Source organism: Zootoca vivipara, chromosome 6, assembly GCF_963506605.1.
Source record: "Zootoca vivipara chromosome 6, rZooViv1.1, whole genome shotgun sequence".
Classification (NCBI taxonomy): Eukaryota; Metazoa; Chordata; class Lepidosauria; order Squamata; family Lacertidae; genus Zootoca; species Zootoca vivipara.
In genome coordinates this window covers 20,829,721-20,854,403 of record NC_083281.1, presented here as the reverse complement: position 1 = coordinate 20,854,403, position 24,683 = coordinate 20,829,721, and the positions used below count along the sequence as shown (strand labels likewise).

The 24,683-nt window shown below is 48.0% G+C and overlaps 2 protein-coding genes across 2 annotated transcripts; both read right to left on the bottom strand.

The window, feature by feature from the left end:
* Positions 1-423: 423 nt before the first annotated feature.
* LOC118087274 (uncharacterized) lies at positions 424-8,556 on the bottom strand. The gene is made up of 3 exons (XM_035119783.2): positions 8,399-8,556; positions 4,537-4,684; positions 424-2,542 (listed from the first exon to the last, which is right to left on the bottom strand). The coding sequence occupies exons 1-3, from the start codon at positions 8,439-8,441 to the stop codon at positions 1,984-1,986; spliced, it is 750 nt and encodes a 249-aa protein (XP_034975674.1). The 5' UTR covers positions 8,442-8,556; the 3' UTR covers positions 424-1,983.
* A 4,259-nt stretch (positions 8,557-12,815) lies between these two features.
* On the bottom strand, positions 12,816-21,067 carry LOC118087276 (apolipoprotein A-I-like). Its single transcript, XM_035119786.2, has 3 exons — positions 17,179-21,067; positions 15,209-15,356; positions 12,816-13,383 (listed from the first exon to the last, which is right to left on the bottom strand). The coding sequence occupies exons 1-3, from the start codon at positions 17,219-17,221 to the stop codon at positions 12,816-12,818; spliced, it is 759 nt and encodes a 252-aa protein (XP_034975677.1). The 5' UTR covers positions 17,222-21,067.
* Between the last annotated feature and the right edge of the window lie 3,616 nt (positions 21,068-24,683).

The following is a 24,683-nucleotide window of genomic DNA, read 5'->3' as shown; positions in this document are numbered from 1 at the left end:
AATACCCCGAAGGCTCGTGGGAGGCAGTGTTCATGGATACCTGTTTGAGACAGCCTTCATCTGCCAGGTCTTTTTGGAGAAAAGAGCCCCGAAGATGGAGGGTTTATGAGCACGTGGTGGCAGCAAAGTTTCAGCTTCAACTCTGGTGACAATATATGCACTTGCTTCTTAATCCTGATGTTCTGAGACTTGCTTCTCCTCGGCTGTTCTTTTAGATAGCCAAACAATCAGGGTGAGGCCAAGCTGTTTTGACTCCCTATAGTAGGAAATGATTTTTGACACTCCTCTTCCTCAAAATGCCATAGCAACTTATTTATATCACACTTTTCCTCCAAGGAGCTCAAGGTGGCATGACTGGACCATTTTATAGTCACAACAACCCTGCGAGGTAGGCTAAGCTAAGATACTGGGTTTTTTTAAAAAAATGTCATTTCCAGAACCTTTTCCAACACTTCAAAATCATTTTTAAGGTGAGGCAACCAGAACTGTACACAGTATTCCAAATATGGTCACACCATAGATTTGTATAATGTCATTATGGTATCTTAAGTATTCAGTTCCTTTCCTTATGATCCCTAGCCCAGAATTGGCCTTTTTCACGGCTGCCATACCCTGCCCTGGGTCGACATCTTAATCAAGCTTTCCACTATGACTTCAATGTCTCATTCCTGGTCAGTCACAGACAGTTCAGATCATCTAATGTTAAAATACCCTCTCTACTCTCTACATGGCCTGCTCTACTCTCTACATGGACTGCTGCGGTCCATGGGGTCACGAAGAGTCGGACACGACTAAACAACTAAACAACAAATCATCCTGATATTCTTAGGTTCAATAGCCTGAGCTCAGTCTGATCATTCTGATTGGAGCAAACTATCCCTGAAGAGGATTTCATTTGTTAACATGGGGCACTGGCATAGGGTATCTATAGGCTTGTTTACAAAGCTTTTGTACTACCAACCTTGGGAACTGCCCAGAGTGGCTGGGAAAACCCAGCTGGATGGGTGAGGGTCTAAATAATAATAATAATAATTATTATTAATATTATTATTATTATGTATCACCTGGCATTCAGCCAAAAATTGCTGCCAGAGAAAGTAACCAATCAATAAAAACAAGACAATCCCTGTCCTTGGACACAATTTTTTTTTTAAAAAAGGCATAGCACAGAAATAAAATGGCTTGTGATGGAGGAGGAAATAAGCCAAAGGAGGTACTGGTTTTGGGGTGCAAGTTCTTCCAATGGCCAGCTGGATACCGGTAGAAACTGTTCTGGGGAAGGAGGAGCTGAAAGCGACTGGACTCTCAGCTGCGTACATGGAGTGGCCCTGCATCCCTTCCTTCCTCTGCTACAGCAGGAAACAATTGGTGTTGCCCATTGTGTGTGTGTGTGTGTGTGTGTGTGTGTGTGTGTGTGTGTGTACTGGTGTACTGTAAACCTGCACTGCCTCAAGAGAAAGGAGGGGAGGAGGAAAGGTGGACTCTCCCGCCCCTCCCTTGCCAGAGTCCCAAGGCCTCTCCAAAGGTGCTATTTCCAGGGAGCCCTCTAGTCACTTGGGCCAATGAAGGCTTCCCCTAAAACTCAAGGAGCAGCTTCAGGGTAGGGAAAGTGAAAAGGACTCCTCATTTCCACCCCGCGGGCCAAGGAAGTTGAGCTCTCCCTACGCAACTGTTATGTGCACATCATAACCCACGTGTTGGATCACAGGTGTATTGAGAGCGCTTCACTTCTGCTTGGCTGAAGAAGATATATTTGCAAAAGCCAACAGAAGGAGGAGGGTTAAAGGGAAACAGGCCACACATCTAGCAGAGGTTGTTAGGAACGTCTCCTTTATTATCCCATCTGGAGAAGATTTGCCCACCCAACCCACCTCCCAGCCAAGGTCTTGTAGACACAATTACCAATGTAAGCTTTTTCATTCTGATCTCTCTTTAGATGCTGCGTGAGATTCCATCCCCGTATACATGTGAGAGGAGAAATAATCATGGATTTGGGGGAAACACTGGGGCTCTAGCCCACGCCCTGAAGTCATCTTTGTACTTTTGGTGCAATTGCACAATGGGACCAATGTACGGCTTCAGTAAGTGCTTGTGGATTGTCTCCACTCCTTTTCTCATCAGCTCCTGGGTGTGGTCAAGATAGGGCTGAAGGTCTGCCTGCAATTCTCGCAGCTTCTTAATGTGCGGATCCAACTGGGTTCTCAGAGTTTGCACTTGCTGCGGCAGCTTCTCATCTATCTTATGGTTGATCTCCTGGGCTTGGGCAACGATGGCACTGCGTACGGTTGCTGCGTACGGTCCCACCCTCTCTAGGATGGGATCCACATAACCCGCCAGGGCAGATTGCAAAGCTTTGTTGAGCGCTTCTAAGTTATGCCTCCTATGTCTCTCCAGGTCATACAGGGCAGTATAAGCCTTCTCCACAACCAGTACTGGCACCCCCACAAACACATCGAAAGCTTCCACGATCTCATCAGGTAACTCTTTGTCCAGGTTTTGCAAGCGCCTGCTAATATTCCAAAAGACATCCTCTAGAAGACTCCTGTAGGGGGGGGGGGGAAAGAACAGAGGATTGGAAAGCTTTAAGAAGGAAAAGGGAGAGTTAGGGATTGTCCAAACTTCTGCTTGCCCCACTGCTGTTTACCCCTGAATTGGAACAAGTGCCAATAGTTTTTCTGCGGACTGATGTTTGTTCTGATTTAGTGGTAAGCAGGTATGTTTTTCTAGGGAAAGTGATGTGACAAACGAAAACCTGCTTTGACCTGCTTAGTCACAGTAAGCAGACCTCTTTCACTGAGTGGGAGGCTCCTAAATTTAAGGGGCAGCCTTCCTTGTCAGGTGGGGCAGCCAAATATGGCTTTGCCTGCACCCGTTTCTCCTTGCTTTAAGTGGGGAGAGAGCCTTCCTGGCAGGGTTCACTTGATCTGCCCATCTGCCGAAGGGGAGGCACTGGGCAGACAGCACCATCCTGAGTCGATGTGGCTTGAGCTGTCGCTATCCAAGATTTCTGTTCAAACACCCAGGATTTTAAAACTCTGTTCTGAGGAGGATTCCAAGGTGGGCATCTGTAGTGGTCATGTAATTTTAATATGAACATTCATAACTGGACTAGACAGTTGTGCTGGTCGTAGCAATTTCATTCCCAAACCCAAACGTCGATCAGTCGAGTGAATGTGCTCCTAAGCTGGTCTAGTTTAGCAATGTGATTTTTCATATAATATTACAGGCTCTGCATCTGGCTGTTTTCTATTTCTCCATTTCTCCTAAGTGATGCAAGTCACGTCTGCTCTGAGGTCTAGTAAAGCCAGATGCTGCCTTAGTTCACAATTGGCATTGACAATTGGCTGTAGTTTCCTTTGATAGCTAGATAGGAGATTTTCTCTTTGATATAATTATGCTGATGTGATGAGTTCCTGGCTAACATCCTACTGCCTAACAGATAAGGTTGCTAACTTTCCTGACAAAAGGTTCTCATGCCAGGATGTGATTTCTACCTATCTTCCTAACCTACTACCTCTTTCATATGCATGACTTTGAAGCTTAGGAATGTAAACAGATCTGTAGCTTGGGGAAGTTTGTTTACTGCTTTCTACTTCAGCGTTTCTCAACCGCTGTTCCGTGGCACACTAGTGTGCCGCGAGACGCTGGCTGGTGTGCCGCAATGTGCGGCGACGAGAAGGGCGATTTGCATTGTCGCGTGCCTGGCGGCCGCCAATACATAGCACTGACCCGCCAGAAAGCAATATTTCTCCTCCTCTTTCCCAAAGCTCAGTGCAAACGAGCCTGGCGGCCGCCAATGCACATCGCTAACCCGCCGGAAAGCAATATTTGGCAAGTGTTTCTTACAGTCATAATTATAATATAGGGCGGCACAGAGTTAAATTTTTTAACTTTTTTAATGGTGGTGTGCCTCGTGATTTTTTTCACGGAACAAGTGTGCCGTGGGCCAAAAAAGGTTGAGAAACACTGTTCTACTTGACTCTGTCCCACGTGGGAACTGTATGGAAACTGTGTGGGGAGATGTGCTGGATGAATTTGATTGGTTCTTTTGAATTCTGTGATGTAATTCCTTTATGTAACAAAGGCAGCCTGGGCAGAGTGCAGGGAGGCTCCTCTCTCTTCTTCACTCTTTCCCACTTTCGCCCAGAGCGTTGCAGGTCAAAGTCTCTGTCTGTCTGTCTGCCTTTACCTGACTCCATTTGCCCTTGGACTCATGCACTCCTACAGGCATCTTCCTGTCTGCTGCCTGAGGGGCTTCATGTAGCAGTGTGTGTCACCTGTTATACCCTCAGCCCTGCCACACATGCCGCCTGCAGTGGGAGGGGAAGGTGCTGGGAGAGGGGGCTGGCTGAGCCATGGGGTCAAGTGGTGGCAGTGGGGCTGGCTCAGAATTCAGTGGTTCAGCTCCCATACCTTCCCCAACCACAGAATGTTATGCCGGCACCACTTCCATCCTTCCATTCTCTAGAAATAACATCTCCTCTTTTCTACGTGGGGAGAGAGCAGTACAGAGTGGAACAAGTCTGTTTTGCTTACCCAATCCCCGGGCCCTCCTCACTCATTTCAATGATCATGAATTTCCCAAACAATGTTTGGATGAAGCTTTCGACATCTTCTCTCCCCTGTTGGGTTAGCTTCTCCAGCTTGGAATCCGGCTCATCTCGGAGGACAGAAGCCCAAGTCCCTACAAAGTGCAAAGCCTGTTTGGTACACCAAGATGCAACTCAAAGCTTCACATATAGATTCCTTTCTTTAATGTTTGAGGGTCAAAATTAGAAGGTCTTTGTTAGGGCTGGTGCCTCACCCCCCTCAAGAAAGGTAGAAACAAAATAGTTTATGTCAGTGTTTCCCAACCCCTTTTTGGCTATGGCCCATTTCTGACCTTGTTTTCTTCCTGTGGCACCCCCCCCCCATGGACATAGCCAAGGGGGGCAACTGCCCCCCATAAGTAAAAATCCATACAAATCTGAGGCTCTGCCCTCCCCCCCAATCCTGGCTATGCCCATGCCCCCACCTGTCTACCAGTAGAAAAGTAGCTCTTTAAATGTTTTGCTTTTCAATACATGTTTCATTTATAACTTTAATAATTTATACAAAATTACATAAAATGATAGGAACATAATTAAATATTGTTGAAGCAGAAAAACACAGAATCATGGAGTTGGAAGGGACCCCAAGGGTATTCTGTCTATTGAAAACCCCTGCAATGTAGGAAACTCAGCTAAAGCATCCATGACAGATGACCATCCATTCCAACCTCGTCCACTGCCAGCCCACTGTCCCTCAGACCTTTTGGGGGGCCAGACTGTATTTTGAAAAAAAAATGAACGAATTCCTATGCCCCACAAATAACCCAGAGATGCATTTTAAATAAAAGGACACATTCTACTCATGTAAAAACATGCTGATTCCCGGACCGTCCGCGCGCCGGATTTAGAAGGTGATTGGGCCGCATCCGGCCCCTGGGCCTTAGTTTGGGGATCCCTGATCCAACCTCTGCTTAGAAACCTCCAAGCAAGGAGAGTCCAGAACCTCCAGAGGGAGATTTCCATGTATTATAAAAAAGTAAACAACACTTATGTGACAACACTTCTGTTCTGTCCCCAGTTATTACGTGGGAGCAGAACACCAGTTATTTGACACAGAGGGGGAAACCTACAGATGCAGGCGAAAAGGTGCACAGGGAGTTCTGTGTATATGGGAGAATTTTAAAAAGCAAGTGGTCCTCACTGACCTGGTGCAAAAAGATCTTGTCATTCGGAGGAGCCCTGGCTGCCTAGATAAAACACTATAGCGCCCCACACCCAGGACTGCCGTAAGAATATGCTGTGCTGGGGTGCAAATATCCACCCGGTACCCCCCCCAGTTGTCCAGTCCCAGGTGTGCAGGAAGGCGGAGCCAGCTGGCCACCTCAGCATCTCACTGGCTTGGTCGCCCCTGAACTCATGGCGCAGAGCCAGCCACAGCAGAAGAGCCCGCCACGGCGCTCTGACCAATGGGCGGGCTCTTGCCCAGACTCAACTCTCAGGCCCCGGACTCTCAGCCTGGCACCCCACACCCCTAGTGCCTAGGGGTAAGATGGCCCTGCCCACACCCTTACCTGGAAGTCGCCCCTGAACCATAGCTGCCAAGTTCCGGATTGAAAAATCCGGGACCAGCAGTGGTGTAGCACTGGAAGTCGCTTCTACGCGACTTCCGGACATGTGTAGAAGCGACGCTGCTTTCCAGGGGATTTACAGGAGATAAATCCATTTGGGAGACCAGTGGGAAACGGTAAGAAAATACGGGGGTTTCCCGGGCAAAACGGGGTACTTGGCAGCTATGCCCTGAACTCATCGATGGGCGGGCTCTTCCCTGGACTCAACTTTTGGGCCCCGGACTCTTGGCCTGGCGCTCCTGACAGACCGGCGCCCGGGTGCCCCGCACCCCTAGTGGCTATGGGTAAAATGGACCTGCCTACACCCTTACCTGGAAGTAAGGCTCTACTGGTCAAAGTGAGAGCCAAAGCGATCGCCCACTCCTGCCAGAAGCAAACCAGAAGAAAACCCACATGGCAAAAAGCAGCGCCAGGCCCTGGTTGGTCACCCCAGACCTGCTTGTGATTGGCCAAGTGGATAGCCATCCAATCAGGAATGAAAATAAAAATAAAAATGATTCCCCCCTTCATTTCTCACTTCCCTCTGTGGCCTCCTAGCCTCATGCTGTGGCCTCTCATTTACACAATTTTCACCTCTGCCATCCTAGGAATATCCGGGGGGGGTCAGGGAGCCACATGGTCCCCAGTTGGGAAAAACTGGTTTATGTTATTTCTAACACAGGTCCCTTATTTTATGTGGGAAATGTTGTAATTTTTTCTACTGCAAATACTGTCTGTGCAGGAGCTGAGGCTGAAATATGGTCTAGTATTGTTACTAGGCAAAGAAGCAGACACTCCGGGCACAGGTGGTTGCAGGTGTGGCACAAAACACCTGGGGCTTGTGCCTCTGGGCCACTTGCTAAAAACACTGTTGCTGTATGTAGGTTTTATTTTATTTGTTTTTTATCGTATATTTTGGAAATGTACTTCCAGGGTTTTTTTCCTTAATTTTTTTTGCCCCCCCCAAAAGAGTGGGGCCCTAGGCTATAGCTTGTTTAGCTTATACGTAAATCTGGCCCTGTTCCCACCACTGGATTATAACTCTCTCTCTAAAATGGGGACATGAGGTTTCAAAAACACAAGCCCTGTGGTTCCAGCCACATGTCAGAGAACCCAAATAGGATCCCAGCCAGTTGTCACATAGTTTTGTTCTGGAAATGGTACAGACTGAAGGGGTATTTACAATTTCCCTATAGATCATCCCCCCCCACCTCAGCTTGGCCTGCTGGCACCCACCCCCCCAACCCAACTAGATCTGCCAGCAGAGGAAAGAAATTAGCCCTCTACAGTCGTTGGCTATTGACCCTCCAACAGTGATTTGCAGAACAGACTTTGCTCCCTCAGAGCCACATCTAGGACTTTTGGAACGAGAAACTGGGTTTGATCAGATGAACTGAAGGACCTCCCTATATTGGGGCACAGCTGAGGGGCAGCAGAAGCAGGCCAAATGCCAACCAACATGTAGCCTTAACCTCTTGCAGTAGCTGTTTGCAGGGAAGAGCTTCCTTGTCATGACACTCTGCATGCAAGTTTCCCCAAAGTGATTCCTTTAAGGGGCAGCACCCTAGGAAATATTTGGAGCTCTTCCTACACTGTGAGTATGGTAGGGTGAGCGTGTGTCCTGCTTCACAGAGAATACCCGAATGGCTGTGTGGTCCAGGTTCAGTTGAAAGAACCCTGAGAAGGGATAGAGCTTCAGGGCTCTTGGCGTTGCCCATCAATGCTTAGCAGCCAGACTGAGAAGACAACCACACAGCTCACCGGACTGCAGACAGCTCCAGCAACTTCTTTTGTCCTCTTTGTGAAAGGGCACCCTTAGGTAGGGGCAGGCAGGCAGAGGGAGAGGAAGTCATAATAAGTCCTTAAGCCTTGGCTGACCAGACTAAAGACCCATTTTGCCCAGTCCGTTCTTTGTCTCCCTGCCACTGAACGTGGAGCTTCAGTTTAGCTAATATCTATGTTGCTAACTGCGAACCTAGAAGTTCGAAAGCATGTCAAAGTGCAAGTAGATAAATAGGTACTGCTACAGCAGGAAGGTAAACGGCGTTTCCGTGCGCTGCTCTGGTTCGCCAGAAGCGGCTTTGTCAAGCTAGCCACATGACCCGGAAGCTGTACGCCGGCTCCCTTGGCCAATAACGCGAGATGAGCACCGCAACCCCAGAGTCTGTCATGACTGGACCTAATTGTCAGGGGTCCCTAAATGTACATCCCACAAGGTGGAATGCAAGGCAGCTGCTAGCCTGATGTTGACCTTCCACTCACCTGTCAGGACGGCCAAGGACAGTGTGAGGATGAAGAACTTCATGGTGCTTTGGTGGAGGGTCCTGAGAACCTGCTGGGATGAAGGTAGGGGCTGCCTCTGAGTCCGTGGAGCCACAAGGGGAGACTACTTATTCCTCCCAACCTCCTCCTCCTTTGCCTCCTGGGTCACTCATTAACATTTTGGGGCTATTGGAGGGCAGGTGCCTTCCCTTGGTATCTCCCATGATCATTGCAAAACTACAGAGGGGACAAACTTTTAAAATTTCCGATTTAACAAAAATAAATAGCTGAAGGCAACACAGGATATCCAAACAGATTAACCAACTGTCTCAAAACATTTAAAATGTGTATCCAACAAAGGGGAATGCTGGGCAGCTCGTAGCCTGATGTTGACCTCATAATAAATGCTCAAGGCTTGCCACATCAGACTAAAGACCCATTTTTCCCAGCTTCCTTCTTCTGATAGTGACAAGGCAGGTGCCCCTGGGAATCCCACAAGCGGAATCTGGAAGCTCTTCTTTTAGTGTGATCACAATACACTTTAGAACTCCGTGCCCATTGACCGATTCAGCCTTAAAAAGCTGGTTTTCATGGGGAAGGCTTGGGGCAAGAATACCCCCCAAACAATAGAATTGTTTACCCCAAAGTTACTCCACAACTTGCACACAGATCTCTGTCTGAACAGCATGGGGGCAGAACTCTGTGGATAAACGTGGATAAGATTTGTTCTTCTGGAAATGGTTCAGACTGACAATGCTTTGCAGAATGAACTTTGCTGCCCCAAACCCACGTCTAGGACTTTTGAAACATGAGGCACGAAGAAGCTGGACAGCTGTGCCAGGGTTTGATCAGATGAACTGAAGGCTCTCCCCATATTGGGGCACAACTGAGGGGCAGTAAAAATGGGGTAACTGGCATCTAAAATGTATGCCTCTTGCAGTGGTTATTTGCAGGCAGGCTCCTCCTTGTCATGCCATTCTGCATTCACCCTAAAGACCCATTTTTCCCAGCAAGCCTACTCAGATGTATCATTTAGCTTCTTCTCCCCCCCCCAAAAAGTACTTATTCCATTTGTGTTTTATTGATAATTGTTTGATTTGTTTCTAATCAGTTTTGTGGATTTTATCTGTGTGTGTCCCCCAATAATTTTTATTACATACCCCATCTGGAAAGTTTAGTGGTCTACAACTCTAAATGAAGAAAGTCAACAAACCTCGACACAATCTGTTATTTGCCTCTCGGCCACTGAATATGGCCGAGCTTCAGCTTAGCTAAGACAGCATCTATGTTACTAAATCTATATCCCACAAGGTGGAACGCAAAGCCGCTGGTAGCCTGATGTCGACCTTCCACTCACCCGTCAGGATGGCCAAGGCCAGCGTGAGGATGAAGAACTTCATGGTGCTTTGGTGGAGGGTCCTGAGAACCTGCTGGGATGAAGGTAAGGGCTGTCTCTTGAGTCCGGGGAGCTGTGAGGGAGATAACCTGTCCCTTCCAACCTCCTCCATCCACACCTCCTGGGTCATTCATTAATGTTGCAGGGCTGTGGGGGGTATCAGATGCCTCTGGGGTGGTGGAGCTTCCCTTGCTATCTACTGTGGTCATTGGCCCAGTGTCCAAATCCACCAGCAGAAAAATGACAGGGAAGCGATGGGCAGAAACTGAGCTCCAATTTGCTAAGCAAAGGTAAAACGTACCAAAGGAAAACAAGCGAACAACAGAGAACCTATGCAAGCATCGCTGACAAGAAAAAACCCACCCCACCCCACCCACCCACCCTCCCTCCACCTCCTATCCTTCCCCTCCCCTCACCAATGTCTCAACAAACGAAACTGAGTTGTAAAAATCTTAAGAGAGACATTGCTCTTATCTTTGTAAACCAAGAAAACCCTTAATAAAAATGATTTTTTTAAAAAAAGCAAAGGTAAAATGTTGCAACAAATATGAAAAAAGACTCTGAGGCTTCAAGGAAGACAGTCTTCACTGATCCCTGCTAACCCCCATGAGCAGATTGGTGTGGGGTATCAGATTCCTTTTTTTATTCCTTTTTATTCCTTTTTATTTTTAGGTAGGGGTTTTTCATTAATTCAGTGAAAGCATTGGAGGCAAGCAGGTTGAAGACAGATTTTCTATTTTTATTATATTTTATCACTATTATGTTTATATTTTCCCCACCTTCCCACCAAAGAGCTCAAGGTGGCCCTCTTTGGTCTCCCTTCCCCTCTGTTTTCCTCACAAAAACCCTGTGAGGTAGTCGAAACAAAATAATAAAAAAATCCTTCTTAAGCAACTTCTCTTTCCAGTCTTTTTCTGAAATTCTTTTGTAATAAGACAGCTACTTTGAGATCTTGTATACCTGTAGAATGTCCTGGAAGATCTCCTACTGGTTTCTCTGTCTTGTGATTCCTGATGTCCGATTTATGTCCATTTATCCTTTGGCGTAGCGTTTGGCCTGTTTGTCCCACCACCCTTCTGAGTAATACCCCTCCCCACCCTCTCACTATATATAAGGGTCTGGTGACTTCTGTTGCAGTGTATCTGAAGAAGTGTGCATGCACACGAAAGCTCATACCAATGACAAACTTAGCTGGTCTCTAAGGTGCTACTGGAAGGAATTTTTTTTTTTCCGACTACGGCAGACCAACACGGCTACCTACCTGTACCTAGACCTGTGAGGTAGGTTAGGCAATGACAAAGGGACAATGACAGGCCCCAAACCACACTGTGAACTTCATGGCTAAGTTATCTTATCTCTGATCTCCCCAGTCCACTTAATAGCCACCTTATTACACATTCCAGAAGTGGGGTTGGGAGTCTGCATTGTCAGGAACCTGCCAGGGCCCGTACTCCCGCAGGGTTCCCACTGCCAACTTATTCAGCTTCTCGATTTTGTTGCTCCTCTGCCTTGCTGTCTCCTGTTTGCAGGCAGGTGAGGAGCGACAGAGGAACGAGAAGGAGCAAGAGCTTCACTCCCTTGCTTTCTCCCTCTCGCTTGCTGGACAACTTTGGCCCAAAGAGGTTGGCCATTTCCCCAGATTCCTGCTTCCAACCATGACCAGCCTGATGCCTCTGAAATGCCCATACTGTATGCAGAGCATAAAGGCAACAGGAACCCCCCCCCCCAAAAAAAGAAAAAAACCCACATTTGTTGCTTGCTTTCCTGGAAGTGCCCCTGCTGCTGAATATGCGAGTCCAATTTCACCATTTTTTATTTGTACTTATTTTCAATCCCAGTGTGGGGAACAAAGTAATAACAATAAACAAAAGGGTGGAAAAACCAACGTAAAACAATTATGAAATCTTGGAAACTTGTCCAATAAACAACAATTCAATAATGTTGTCTGTCATAAGGCAAACCAGCAGAAGTACAAAGTGGACAAACATTTTAAATTTCCAATTTAACCAAGTGCCTAGCTGAAGGCAAACACAAGGCACAGATTAACGAACCAACAGTCTCAAAATGTTTAAAATGTGTAGCCAACAAAGGGGAACGCGAGGCAGCTTCTAGCCTGATGGTCATTGTCAGGATGATCAAGGCCAGTGTGAGAACAAGGAAACTCATCATCGTTCAGTGGAGGGTTTGAGATTCAGCTGGGATGAAGGCAGGGCCCGTCTCTGAGCAGGGGGAGGACAGATTCTTTCCATCCAAGTCCAACCCTGTTATTTTAGATAGTGCAACAATTGGGATGAGCTCAAGTTGTTTTGCTACCCTATGGAAGAAAGTGATTTTTACACTCCCCCCTCCCTCAATTTGCATAACCCCATTGCAACATTTGTAACATTGCAATTGTGGGGTTTTTTCCTTCAAAGGAAGGAAGTGAATGGACCCGTTTTTGTTCCCTTCATCTCTATGGAGAAAAGAGCCATCTGTTAATCATGAGCTAAAGGCAGCTTTTAGGACCCACCAGAACTCACCAAAGCCTCAAACCACTGCCAATACCAGGGTTACCTGAACCAAGCCTAAAGACACCTATATATGCCCACACAAAATATTTTGCATTCCCCCAAAGCAATGATCTTTATTAATGTTAATAAAAGCATTAGCATAGGTGGACAACACTGAGACAGAGGAGGCAATTAAAAGGTTAACTCTAGTTTATTTTAAGAGAATCAAAGTTTACAGACCACTAAGAGTGAACAAGAAGGAAAAGTTCAGAATATGGGCAAAAGAATAAAACAGAAATGCCCTTTACTTCGACTTAGGTGTGATGGCATGGACACCATTTTGTAACCAATCAGCAGAAGCTACCACTATGTCATGAGAAATTGGAACCACATATCCGGGACAATGTGTAGACATCAACAGGGACATCTGCTTTATTATGTGAGCTACAGAAGAGACCACCACATCTTTTGTCTGTCTTGGGGTTGGCCAAGGTTCCATCCTCCATCGTATGCAAAACAATCACCACCATCATCACTGACTTGGGGAAAACGCAGGGGCTTTCACCCACTCCTTAAACTCCTCGGCGCGTTCTTGGAGTGCCTTGAAGATACGGCTAAAGTAAGGCTGCAGAATCTGGCTGACTTTCTCCACTCCTTCCTCAAGCTTCTCCTGGGCCTGGTCTACGTAGGGGTCTAGGGATGACCGGAATTCTTCCAGTTCCTTCTGGAGAACATCGGTGTAAGGGGCCAGCTGAGCTTTCAGCTCTTCCAGCTGCTTCTTCAGCTTCTCGTTCAGCTTGGGGTTCAGCTCTTCGGCCCTGGCCACGAGGGAATGCTGCAGGGACTTTGCGTACGGAACCACCTTCTCTAGGACCGAATCTGCGTAAGGTGCCACAATGGTGTACAGAGCCTCCGCGAGCTCATCTGAAGCAGGTGATACCTTTCTATGCAAGGCACGGATGGTGTTGAGACTTTTGTCCACCACGCCCAGCGACGCCCCAACCACCAGGTCGTACCCTTGAACCACCTCAGCAGGTAACTTCTCCTTCAAGTTACGCAAGCGCTTGCTGATTTTTGTAAAGCTGTTATGGAGCTTGTCTCTGCAGGGGGGGGGGGGAATAAGAGAGAGTAACAAAAGGTAAACAGAACTCCCTTCTTTGAGTGAGAAGCTCCTGGACTGGAGAGATGGGATGAGGCCAGCTTCCCTTCCCCATCTCTGATGTTATCCCAACTGCAGGAGGGCATGTCATTGTGTGCCCCCCTCCCTTCACAGCATCACTTGCATCTTCCTCCTCCAATCTGCTACCCGCCAGGCTGACATAAGGTAAAAGAGACAGTGGATATGGGATTCCATGGAATGCAAATTGTACTATGTGACGGGAAAGTTTGTTTGCTGGGCAGTTTGGGTGACCAAGTGTTGCTTTGGCTGGCAACAGCGTCTGATTGGCCAGAGTTCCGGGGGAGGGATAGGATTGGTTTGGAAAGGTTGGACAGGTTTCAGATTGGGAGAGAGGGGGAAGGGGTTCTGAGGGGGAAAGGAGATACACACTGAGGAGACTATCCATAGGGAGAGGACTAAGCCTCACAGCTCAGATAGGGAGGCCAGGCTGAGGGTCTGGGGAAGGTGTCCAAACAGGAGTGTGCTGGGAAAGCTGAGTCTGAACCAGGAGAGACAGATCCTGTGGGAATTCAGGCTCCCTGGGTCACTGGCGGGGGGGGAGCGCACCACCCCTGGCACCATCGGGGAGGGGGTACCATTGCGGCCACCCCCTGGACATGTGCCACGCACCCCCCATGCCAGGCACCCACGCCTGCTCTCCACCCCCGGTGGCGGAGCGCAGCTTCACCACTGCCCTGGGTGTCAGCCTAGCCAGGGGGGAGAATTCTTCTAGGTACCGAAGACTCCCAACCCAGTGACAAGGGGAGAGGGGACCCCCTGGGTCTGTAATACCATTTATAATACCTTAGGTGTGGGATTGTTAAGAGAGGGGGTAACTGAGGGAAAATGCCCCTCCCTCATGAACCAAAGTACAGTGGTACCTCGGGTTACGTACCTGATTCGTTCCGGGGTGCGGTACGTAACCCGAAAAGTACGTAACCCGAACAACCGCGAAAGCACGCTTCTGCGCATGTGCCAAATGCGCAGAATGCTTCTGCGCATGCGGCGAACCCAGAAGTAAACGCTTCCAGGTCCGCCAAGTTTGTAACCCGAAAAGTACGCAACCCGAAGCGTACGTAACCCGAGGTACGGCTGTATTAAGCTGTGAAGGAGTCAGTATAGTGTTGAAAGTATTGTATTACCTAAGTGACGGACACTGATTTGAACATTTTACCATCTCTTCTGGAAACCTGAATATTTATCTACCCGAAGTGTGCCAACTGAGGTTAATAATGGAAGTTTAAGAAGAGTTGTACCTATAACATTGTGTTTAAGCCTGAGACATCTTCTAGTTAAAGTAACTTAAGTTGAATTCTACCTGAAAGAACAAGTTTTCTGACCTACTTTGTGTCATAAACTTCCTTTGTTTAATAAAACTTTTAATGTTTGTTTGATCAACTCCTGCCTGAGACTCAAAATCTTTAAGTTTTCCCTCACACAAGTCCCCCACTAGATAACCTGGGGTAGATTGTAGAAATTCGTGTAATTAGTGTGCCGTGAGGTGGTCACACTAAATTTAACTGAGGGCTGGCCCAACGGCGCCAGGGTGAGAAAGTGCAGTTGCGCCATTGCAGCTGCAATAAAACAGTCTGAGAAATAAAGGAAGCAATACAATACAATTAAAATCATATAGCACCTAGCACAAATGCTACACCAGGCAGGAAAAAAAATCATTAAGTGGTCCGTAAAGGCCATCAAGTGATTGGTGGGGGGCGAGATAAGTTTGGGAACCACTTGGTGTGAAAATATTGGCTCAAATCGCTTACATCACTGACTGTCCAAGCTCCGATCTTCTGATCACCTCTATTTTTTCATCAACTACCCTGGTGACGTTTCTCAGGTATTCCTGAAGCTCCTGGTTTAACCGGGCCAGGTGAGGATACGGCTCATCTCGGAGAACGTACGCCTGGGACCCTGGAAGACAAAAGCAAATTTGAACAGCTGCATCTGTGACAGGAGGTGGAGCTCAGAGGGAAGTGTTACACCGACATGAGAACCAAACCTTTGCTTTGTTTTGCAAAACAAATGTTTTAGGAAGCACGGTTTCGCCCCCAAGGGCTGGGGCAGATGCGAATTGTAGTCTCAAACCTCTGAAGGGCACCACGTTGGGAAAGGCTGAACTTGAAAGCAGGATGGACTAGGGAGGCCTGGGTTCAAATCCCTCCCTCGACCATGAAGCTCATTGACTGACCCTCACCTAGTCGCAATTTCTTGGCCTGTACTACCTTGCAAGAGTGTTGTGAGGATAAAAGGAAATAAACATGAAGGAATTGTCGCATGTATGGTGTCATGAGCTTCTTGGAGCAAGGGATTTGAGAGAACAAATGAGTGTTCTTCTCACCCCTTTCTAGGCCTGATTCCACCGAATGGTTCTTTAGCGTATTGTGGGAAGGGATGTTGGCAAAGTTCATAGCTGGATGGAATTCTTGAGGCAGGAAGAGTTCAGTGCAATGCAAAAGCTTGCTACATTGGCTGTGTACGCTACCTTTGAAGCACATTTGAAGCACAACCCCCCACACCAAAGGATTCTGGACATTGTAGTTTACCCTTCAAAGAGTTACAACTCCCAGCAACACTTAACAAACAAGAAAACAAGAAAATATAACCTCTGGATCAGAGAACTCCACCCCCACCCCCACCCCAAAAGCTTGGAAATTGCTGAGGATCGTGCCATACTACTTAATGATTTTCCTAGCTATATGGTTTTTTTATTGTATTCTAATTGCTTCTTTTACTTCTTATGTTTTATTTTATTAGATTAGGATTTGAAGTCTCATACTGTTTCTAGGTTTTCCATAGTCGTCTGGTTGACCACTGTGAGAACAGGCCTAGATGGGCCATTGGCCTGATCCTGCTGGCTTCTCTTATGTTCTTTCTTTCTTTCTTTCTTTCTTTCTTTCTTTCTTTCTTTCTTTCTTTCTTTCTTCTTATTTGTTTATTTATTACATTTATATCCCACCTTTCCTTCAAGGAGATCCAAGTGGCATACATGGTTCGCTTGCTTCCCATTTTATCCCCACAACAACCCTGTGAGGTGGGTCACACTGAGAGACAGTGACTGGTCACCCAAGGTCACCCAGCGAGCTTCACGGCTGAGTCTCAGTCCAACACTCTTAAACGCCACACCACACTAGATTTTGTGTAAGAAAAAGAAGGCGCAAAACAAATTCAAATAAAAATCAATATGACTATCTAAGGCAGGCATCCCCAAACTTCGGCCCTCCAGATATTTTGGACTACAATTCCCATCTTCCCTGACCACTGGTCCTTTGAGCTAGGGATCATGTGAGTTGTAGGCAAAAAACATCTGGAGGGCTGCAGTTTGGGGATGCCTGATCTAAGGCGTGGACCACCTGAATGAAGTCCACAGACCACCGATGGTCCATAGACTCCTGATGTGGACCATTTTGGGTCATACCTGAATTGAGAGCCGGTCAGGAGGTGTTGGGCCAATCAGATTAAAAAACAAAACAAATGATCGTAGAATCATTGCGTTGAAAGGGACCCTGGGGGTCATCTAGTCCAACCCCCTGCAATGCAGGAATCCTGCCCTGCGTTCGAATCCAACCAGCCATCCCTGGGTGGGCTCGAACAACGAACCTTATGGTAAACAATGTATCTTTTGACCATTGTGCCTCAGACCCCCAAGGATGGGGCAAACCAAAGAGGTCACCCACCCAGCCCCCTGAAAAGAATTCAGAAATTCCCTCCAGCCTGAGGCAAATCCTTCACTTACCTACAAATGTTAGCAAGGCCAGGGTGATGACAGGGAACTTCATGGTTGTTCAGTTGGAAGGTCCTCCTAAGAACCAGTGAAGTGAAGGCAGGGTCTCTCTCCGAGCAGGGGGAGCTCCGAGATATATATATGATCCTTTCCTTCCGGGTCCACCCCTGCCTTCTGTCATTTATTAACGCAGGGCGCTGACCTGACGTCTTCTCCATCCCCGAGTTATTGCCAAAGCATTGCAACCAAAAAAAGGGTGTGTGTCTGCACTGACTGGAATAGCCTAAACTCCGGCTTGATAAGCAAAGTGAGATGGCTGCAATGGACAAAAGATATCCCCCTCCATCAAGGAAGACATTCCTCTGTCAACCTTGGTTTTATCTCCAGGAATTGATTGACTCAGAGACGTCCCTCACTTCCCTGATTTGTGTGAGATGGCCTCTGTGGGCCAGGCCCCTTTGGGGAAGAGGAAGTCAGAGATTGGGGGCATCTATGAAATCATCGTCAGTGATGATGATCTTATGTTTGGCTCCTCTTAACTCCGGAGACGAGTATCCACTAATAAAAGGCAACAGAGGGTCTTCTCAGCATTGTTGGAGGTATCTGATGAAGCAGACTGTAGTCATGAGTGTGGCCAGGATTTATGGAGGGTGGGGCAGGACACCCAGCTGTCGCCATCCTCTGTCTGGCTCTCTCTATTGCTCAGCTGGGTTGCCAGCCATGTCACTAGAATGTGCCACAACACCATCCAAGTGACCTCGGAGAGCATTTCCATTTCAAAGATTCTAATTATTTCTACTTTTAGTCTACTTAATAAAAATACTTATTTACTTAGATAGATACATAATTTATTACGGTCGTAGACCAGCATATAAAACACACTTGGGGGTACAATCCCAAAAGGAACACATACATTTAAAACATTGGACAACAGTAAATTTAGAATTTATAAATGCGACAAGCGTATAGACACTAAAAACTTTGAGATAAGCTACCTCAGAGACATGACCCAGAATCACCCGAGGGACCGAGTTTGGGGATTTTCTTGACGAACTAGTTTGGATCGGGGGATGGTCTGCACCTACAGATCTGTACACAGAATCTGGCGACCATCCAGGTTGTCTTTTGATCTTTGCCTAACAGGAGAAGATAGAATTTTTTGCTTTTCCGGGAGGTCGGCGAGCCTCACCAGCAGGGGATCAATGGTCTCACTACGTGCCTCTTCATAAAGGGGACATCTAAAAAATAAGTGCTCTGGGCTTCCTATCTCCCCCAATGAACAGGCACAAATTCTCTGAGCATATGGGACTTTTTAAAAGAATCCTTTCAGGTCTGGCGAGGGCAAAGAGTGAGAGTAAAAGCCCTTCTTGCATTTTTGGATACAATATCCTTGTTTTTCCACAGGTTTGTGTTGTGTTGTATCCTTTCTTCTCCTTCCATATGTTGTTTTTGGTTTGGTTTTTTGGCAGAATTTAGGCCACAACTTTGTTGATTACAGCAGGTGAGTGGTTGCATAGGCTCTGGTTCGACTAGCTCCCTGCACCTTTGCAGGTAGTGCTGACCCAGGGCTCTTACCATAGGTCAGCCTAGGGTGAACACCCGGAAAGGCGGAAAGCTGGGGACATGCTATGTCCACCACCCAGATGTCCCCCTGGACTCAGGCATGGGTACAACCCCTCTCAGGGTTGACCAAACCATCGAGTCCCTGGATTCCTTTAACGGAATACCCCTTCACATAGGGATAGCAAGACCGTTCCCCTATCCCTATCACCTGAACCAGAGCCTATCCGGAACCTTACAAGTTGTGACGATTTGCTACGCGGCAGGTGAAACCCAAATGGCACCAGCCAATCAACCAAGTGGGGAAAATTCCTGCCATGCCCCTGTCCCAACAACAGATGACGGCATAGCAAGGTCAAGCGCACAAGCCCTAAATATAGGGAGAGGTGGGTGGGTGTTCCGATGCACTGACCAAGAGAGAAAGCTCAGGGTCACGTGCATTGGTATATATAGGTCTCTTGATCCATCTGGCTAGTGTCCCCATTGGTCAGATTCAACCTGGTATCAAGGGACTTACCAATCGGGTGTTGTGGCTATCCAATCGTACCCACCCACAACACAAGGGTTAGGTTGCTAGGCCTCACCGCAACACGTGCCCCTCTTTGAGGGAGGACACGATTTACCGTTTTAAAATGAAATGCAAAATGAGCAATCCACCGCTAGAGGGCGGTGAAGACTGGATTGGATGGTGTGGTGCAGTTTTCCTATATTTATCTAGCCTGCAGAACGATTGCTGCATTAAATCCCCTGGATCCCACTGACTCAAGGTACAGTATGAGGATCAAAATGGGACAGCGCAATCTAAGGACAAGGCACCCCACAAACAGGTGAGTCAGAGAGGATGAGTCCCTAGTGTGTGCCTTGCAGTTAAAGCAAGGAGGTTGCTTTTCTGGCTTTCTTCACATGATCTGTGAATCATAACCAAAGAGCTCAAGGTGGTGTGTGTTATCCTCCCTTCCCTTTTAGCATGCAACAGCCCTGCGAGGTAGGCCCAGGGTCACATACGCAGCATACATTTAAAGTGCTACGATACGACTTTAAACCAGTGGTTTTCAACCAATGTGCCGTGGAGCCCTAGGGTGCCGTGAATGATGGTCTGGGGTGCTGCGGGCAACCCTGGCCTCTGTCCCTCTTTCCTCCCCTCCCTCCTCTGATGCCCTCTTGTGTCTCCGCCTCCCAAAGGCTTGCACAGCTGTTTGTTGCAGCAGCCCTGGCTACAAGCTCCCCAGGCAAATGGTGGCTCTGGGGCTGGCCAGGGGGTGCTTCCCAGGCCCCTGTGGGGCAATGTGAGGAGTCGCCTCTCTTTGGGGCAGGGGGGCAGCTCAGAGACAAGGGGCGGCAGCTGTGGCTGCCCCTTGGAGGACTCCCAAGGAGAAGAGAGGAGGCTGAGGGAACACTCCACAAGGGAGGGTGTTCGAAAAGGGGAGAGGGGCTGCCAGCTTTGCAAGCAAGAGGTGACATAATTGGGCTCCTGAGTCCCACAGGGATTCCCACAGAAAAAATGTAGTTGCTCAAGGGAGCCATGGACTCAAGAAGGTTGAAAACCTCTGCTTTAAACAGTCACGGCTTTCCCCAAAGAATTCTGGAATCTGTAGTTTGTTAGGGGTGCTGAAAATCGTAAGGGAATGCTGATTCCCTGAGCTACAATTTCTAGAGTGGATTGAAAAATCAATCCTTCTCCCTAGAGAACTCTGGGAATTGTAGAAGGGCTGGGTGTGTGTGTGCTGGGTGTGTGTGTGCAATAATTCTGCTGCTGCTGGGTGCCCCTGGGTCAGCTCCTGGGTGGAAGGGGTCTCCAGGGACGGTGGAGGGTGTGTATGAATGTACCTATAGATTTTGCACGCACACAGTGGGGCATATTAGCCCCTGTCCACTGGAGGACAGTGATTTATTTGGGTGGGGGGCTGCTGCTACAGCACCTTGCCAAGGGCACAAGGGACCTTCTAGGTACACCTCTGCTGCTGAAAACTCTCAGCACCTTTAACCAACTACAGCTCCTAGAATTCTTTGGGGGAAGCCATGACTGTTTAAAGTGGTATCATAGTGCTTTCAGTGTATGTTGTGAATGTGGCCCAGGCGAAGTTAATAAATGTACATAAGCAGCAGATTGCAAGGGTGTGCACAGAGCCACATGCGATGCACCAAGCCAGTGAAATCCTGCTGGAATCCCTACCAGGGTGTAAAACCTGTTGTTGTGGAATTGCAGCAGCATCCCATCATCCAGAACCATTAGCCAACCACGTCTGAAAGAGCCTGTCTCTGTTTTTCTACTGCTGTTGCTGAGGTTTTAAAAAACAGGAGGGAGAACAGGCTCCTAATTGTTTTACGGTGGTGCAAGTCCTAGCGCAGGCATCCCCAGACTTCAGCCCTCCAGATGTTTTGGACTACAATCCCCATCTTCCCCGACCACTGGTCCTGTTAGCTAGGGATCATGGGAGTTGTAGGCCAAAACATCTGGAGGGCCGCAGTTTGGGGGTGCCTGTCCTAGTGTTTTCCCTTATCATAAAAGGAGGGTCTGATCAAATTAAACCCAGAAAAACCATTCCATACATGAGACGGAAATAGTAATACGTAAATATCTCTATTTATTTATTCCTTTAAGGAAAGGACCCTGAATTGCTCATGCGGCTGGAGTCACAAGGGCAAATGTTAATGACTGCGATTATAACTTTCAGCGATCTTTGCCCTAAATGTGAAAACCCAGGACATTTTTTAAAAATGTTCCAGTTCTGCTTTTAAATATACTCCCCCTCATCCACAGTTCACCCCTTTCAGCTGAGCCTCAGTATGAGGCAATAGGATTTTTCAACACTGCATGGGTGACAAACACACACACACCATTATGGTGGACTCAGGGCCAATCAGGGGGATCAGGAGGCCATTTCGGGGAACAGGGGGCTCAGGTTCAAAGGGGCCCCACATTTAGATACTTGTTGATTCTTTTTGGCAAGTCCTTAGGCAGACACATTCAGGCAGAAAAGCAGCTATAGAAACATTTGACTTGGTTATTATGTAAGTCAAATTCAAGTTACGTCTTGCTGTATTTTTGGTGCCCTGTTTTGTTTTGTTTTCATTCATAGTTTGACAACAGCTGGAAGCGCTCTTGGCTTCTCTGGATCTCTGAGAAGAATGTCTGGTTAGACTCGCATCACCAGGGTTGATGAGATTAGTTGTCCGGCAGGCTCCCCATGTCAGGACTGCTGTGTTGCAACCCAACTCCTTGGACAATGCAATTGGAATGTATCTGTTTCCAATTAGCCTCTTGTTGTCAGTTTGCAAAAACGTCCTTTTGTTTTTCCTGCTGCCCTATTCCTGGTGAGACAGGTCCCCCCTTAGGACAGCTCTCAGCTAGCCCCCCCTCATAAAGGCAGAACTCCCACCAGGAGCCCACTGTTGTCTCAAGTGACTCACTTTATTGACTAGCTTACCAGAAACCCTTATCTTGATTGGGATGGGTTTGACCCCTCCAAAAAAGTTTCTGGAACTGAAGCAACCAGGTAGAGATAAGCACAGGAAAAACGGTATCACATCATACATTCCAGCCTTCAAGGACCAGGGAAGGAATGCTGGGCCACAATCTCCTCTCTGGGAACCTCATGTTAGTGTGCTTCTCCCTAACTCGTGGTTTCATTTAGGGCAGGCATGTCAAACCTGCGGCCCTCCAGATGTTTTTGGCCTACAACTCCCATGATCCCTAGCTAGCAGGACCAGTGGTTGGGGAAGATGGGAATTGTAGTCCAAAACATCTGGAGGGCCGCAGGTTTGACATGCCTGATTTAGGGTTACATGCCACCCAGGTTAGTGGCTCACTGTGGTCTAAACCACTGGGCATCCTGGGCTTGCCGATCAGAAGGTCGGTGATTCGAGTCCCCGCAATGGGGTGAGCTCCCATTGCTCTGTCCCAGCTCCTGCCAACCTAGCAGTTCAAAAGCACACCAGTACAAGTAGATAAATAGGTACCACTGCAGTGGGAAGGTAAACGGTGTTTCCATGCGCTCTGGCTTCCATCATGATGTTCCATTGCACCAGAAGCAGCTTAGTCCTGCTGACCACATGACCCGGAAAAGCTGTCTGTGGACAAACGCCGACACCCTCAGCCTGAAAGCGAGATGAGCGCTGCAACGCCATAGTCGCCTTTGGCTGGACTTAACCGTCCAGGGGTGCCTTATCTTTTTTACCTTTACATGCCGCTCAGGTTAGTGGCTTACAACAGAAAGCAGAGCAGCTTCCCAACCTTTTCTTTTCTTTTGCACTGATACAATTTTATTTTATTACAAGTAGATAAACAACAATCAAAACAACAATCATTACAAAAACAAAAGTCCTCCTGCTTGCCACCCAAAATAGAGTTAACCAAAGAACATTTTGCAAAGGCAAAACCACTCAGACCTGTGCCTAGAAAGTGTGGGAGAAGGAGGTAAGCTCTCTCAAACCCACCATACTTTCTAGACACAGAACAAGCAGAAGTGTGGATGAGCGCTAAGTCTCTGTTCTCCGTGTCAAAAATGGCTAATAGAGCCAATTATGGGGTACAGGTTGTTGGGCAATTGTGCTAATCTACTGAAAGGTTGTCTTCCAAAATATAGAGAGGAAATATAAGCTCTGGGAGGAAGACCTTTCATTGCCTACAGACAGCCACCCAATCTTAAACAACTCCTCACCCACAATAATACAACCACCAGACTTAACATGGACACTGGTACCAGAGCCTGCAATAAACCCAAATGCCAACTGAAATATACTCGGAGTCAAGAGTGAATTTCATGCTCTTTATTCAGCTCATAGTCATCAAGGAGGAGAAGAGAAGACGAATGGCTCTTTTCCCCAAACCATCTGCTTATATACATTATTTACACAATGGGCCTTGCGTGATTGGCTACTTCAGGGCTACACCTGTGGGCCAATTATATTATGGATTGACTTCTGCCTGCAGCCTGATTGGCTGCTCCTACAGGCCAATCAGGTAGCAGATTCACTTCTGCCAGCCGCCTGATTGGCTGCTCCAGCAGGCCAATCAGGTTGCGGATTCACTTCCACCTGGAGTTGGATTGGGTAGCTCCCGCTGATTCTGAATCCTATTGTTCTAGGATTCAGCTCAGTACATAACACCCCTCCCCTCTAAGTTCCAGTCCTGCCCGGGAAGTTGCATTCGTAGTCCCCAAGGTCTGCTGGCCGCCTCCGTGTGCGTAGTGGCCTGGGGTGTTCCTTGGTCAGGGGTTCTGGTTCTGGCTCGTGTTCCGAGGCTGCTGGCTGTGCCAGGGCTGTCTCGTCTGGCGCCACTGAACCACTAGGTTGTAGCTCTGGTTCCGGTGTCCTTCCAGCCTCGGGGCGCCCCTCTGTGCCTACTGCTTCTGCTTCCCCTGCCCACCCCTCTCGCTCTACAGGCCTCCTCTCGTGGTTCTCCCCGCAGCTTGCACAGTTCCCTCCTTCTCGTCGAGGCTGCTGTGGTGTGTGTGCTGCTTGAGTGCGCCGCTGTACTCGGTGTACTTCCTCCCTGTCAGATTCGGATTCGTCGGTGAGGTCTTCGTGGTAGACCCTCGGTTGGGATGGCGGGGCCGGTCGTGCCTCTTGCGTTGACCTCTCGGCGGCTTCGGTTGCCAGGGCTTCCTCCAGAGCAATCTGGAACGTGAGGTCTTTTTTGGCGTAGAGGCGTCGTTGCAACATCTCGTCCCTCAGGCCACCGACGAGGCGGTCACGAAGCATGTTCTCCAACTCTGAGAAGTTGCATAACCGGGCGGCTTGGCGGAGGGAGGTCACAAACCCAGTTATGGTTTCCCCCGGGGCTTGCCGCTTTGCGTAGAAGGCATTTCGGCAAGCTACCACCGAGGGCTGTGGTGAGAAGTGCTCCTTCAGCCGTTCCATTATTGTTTTGTAAGAGACGGTAGCGACATCTCTAGGTGCAAGGAGAGCCCGGGCGATTTCAAACGTCTCCTCTCCACAGACGCTGAAGAATGTCG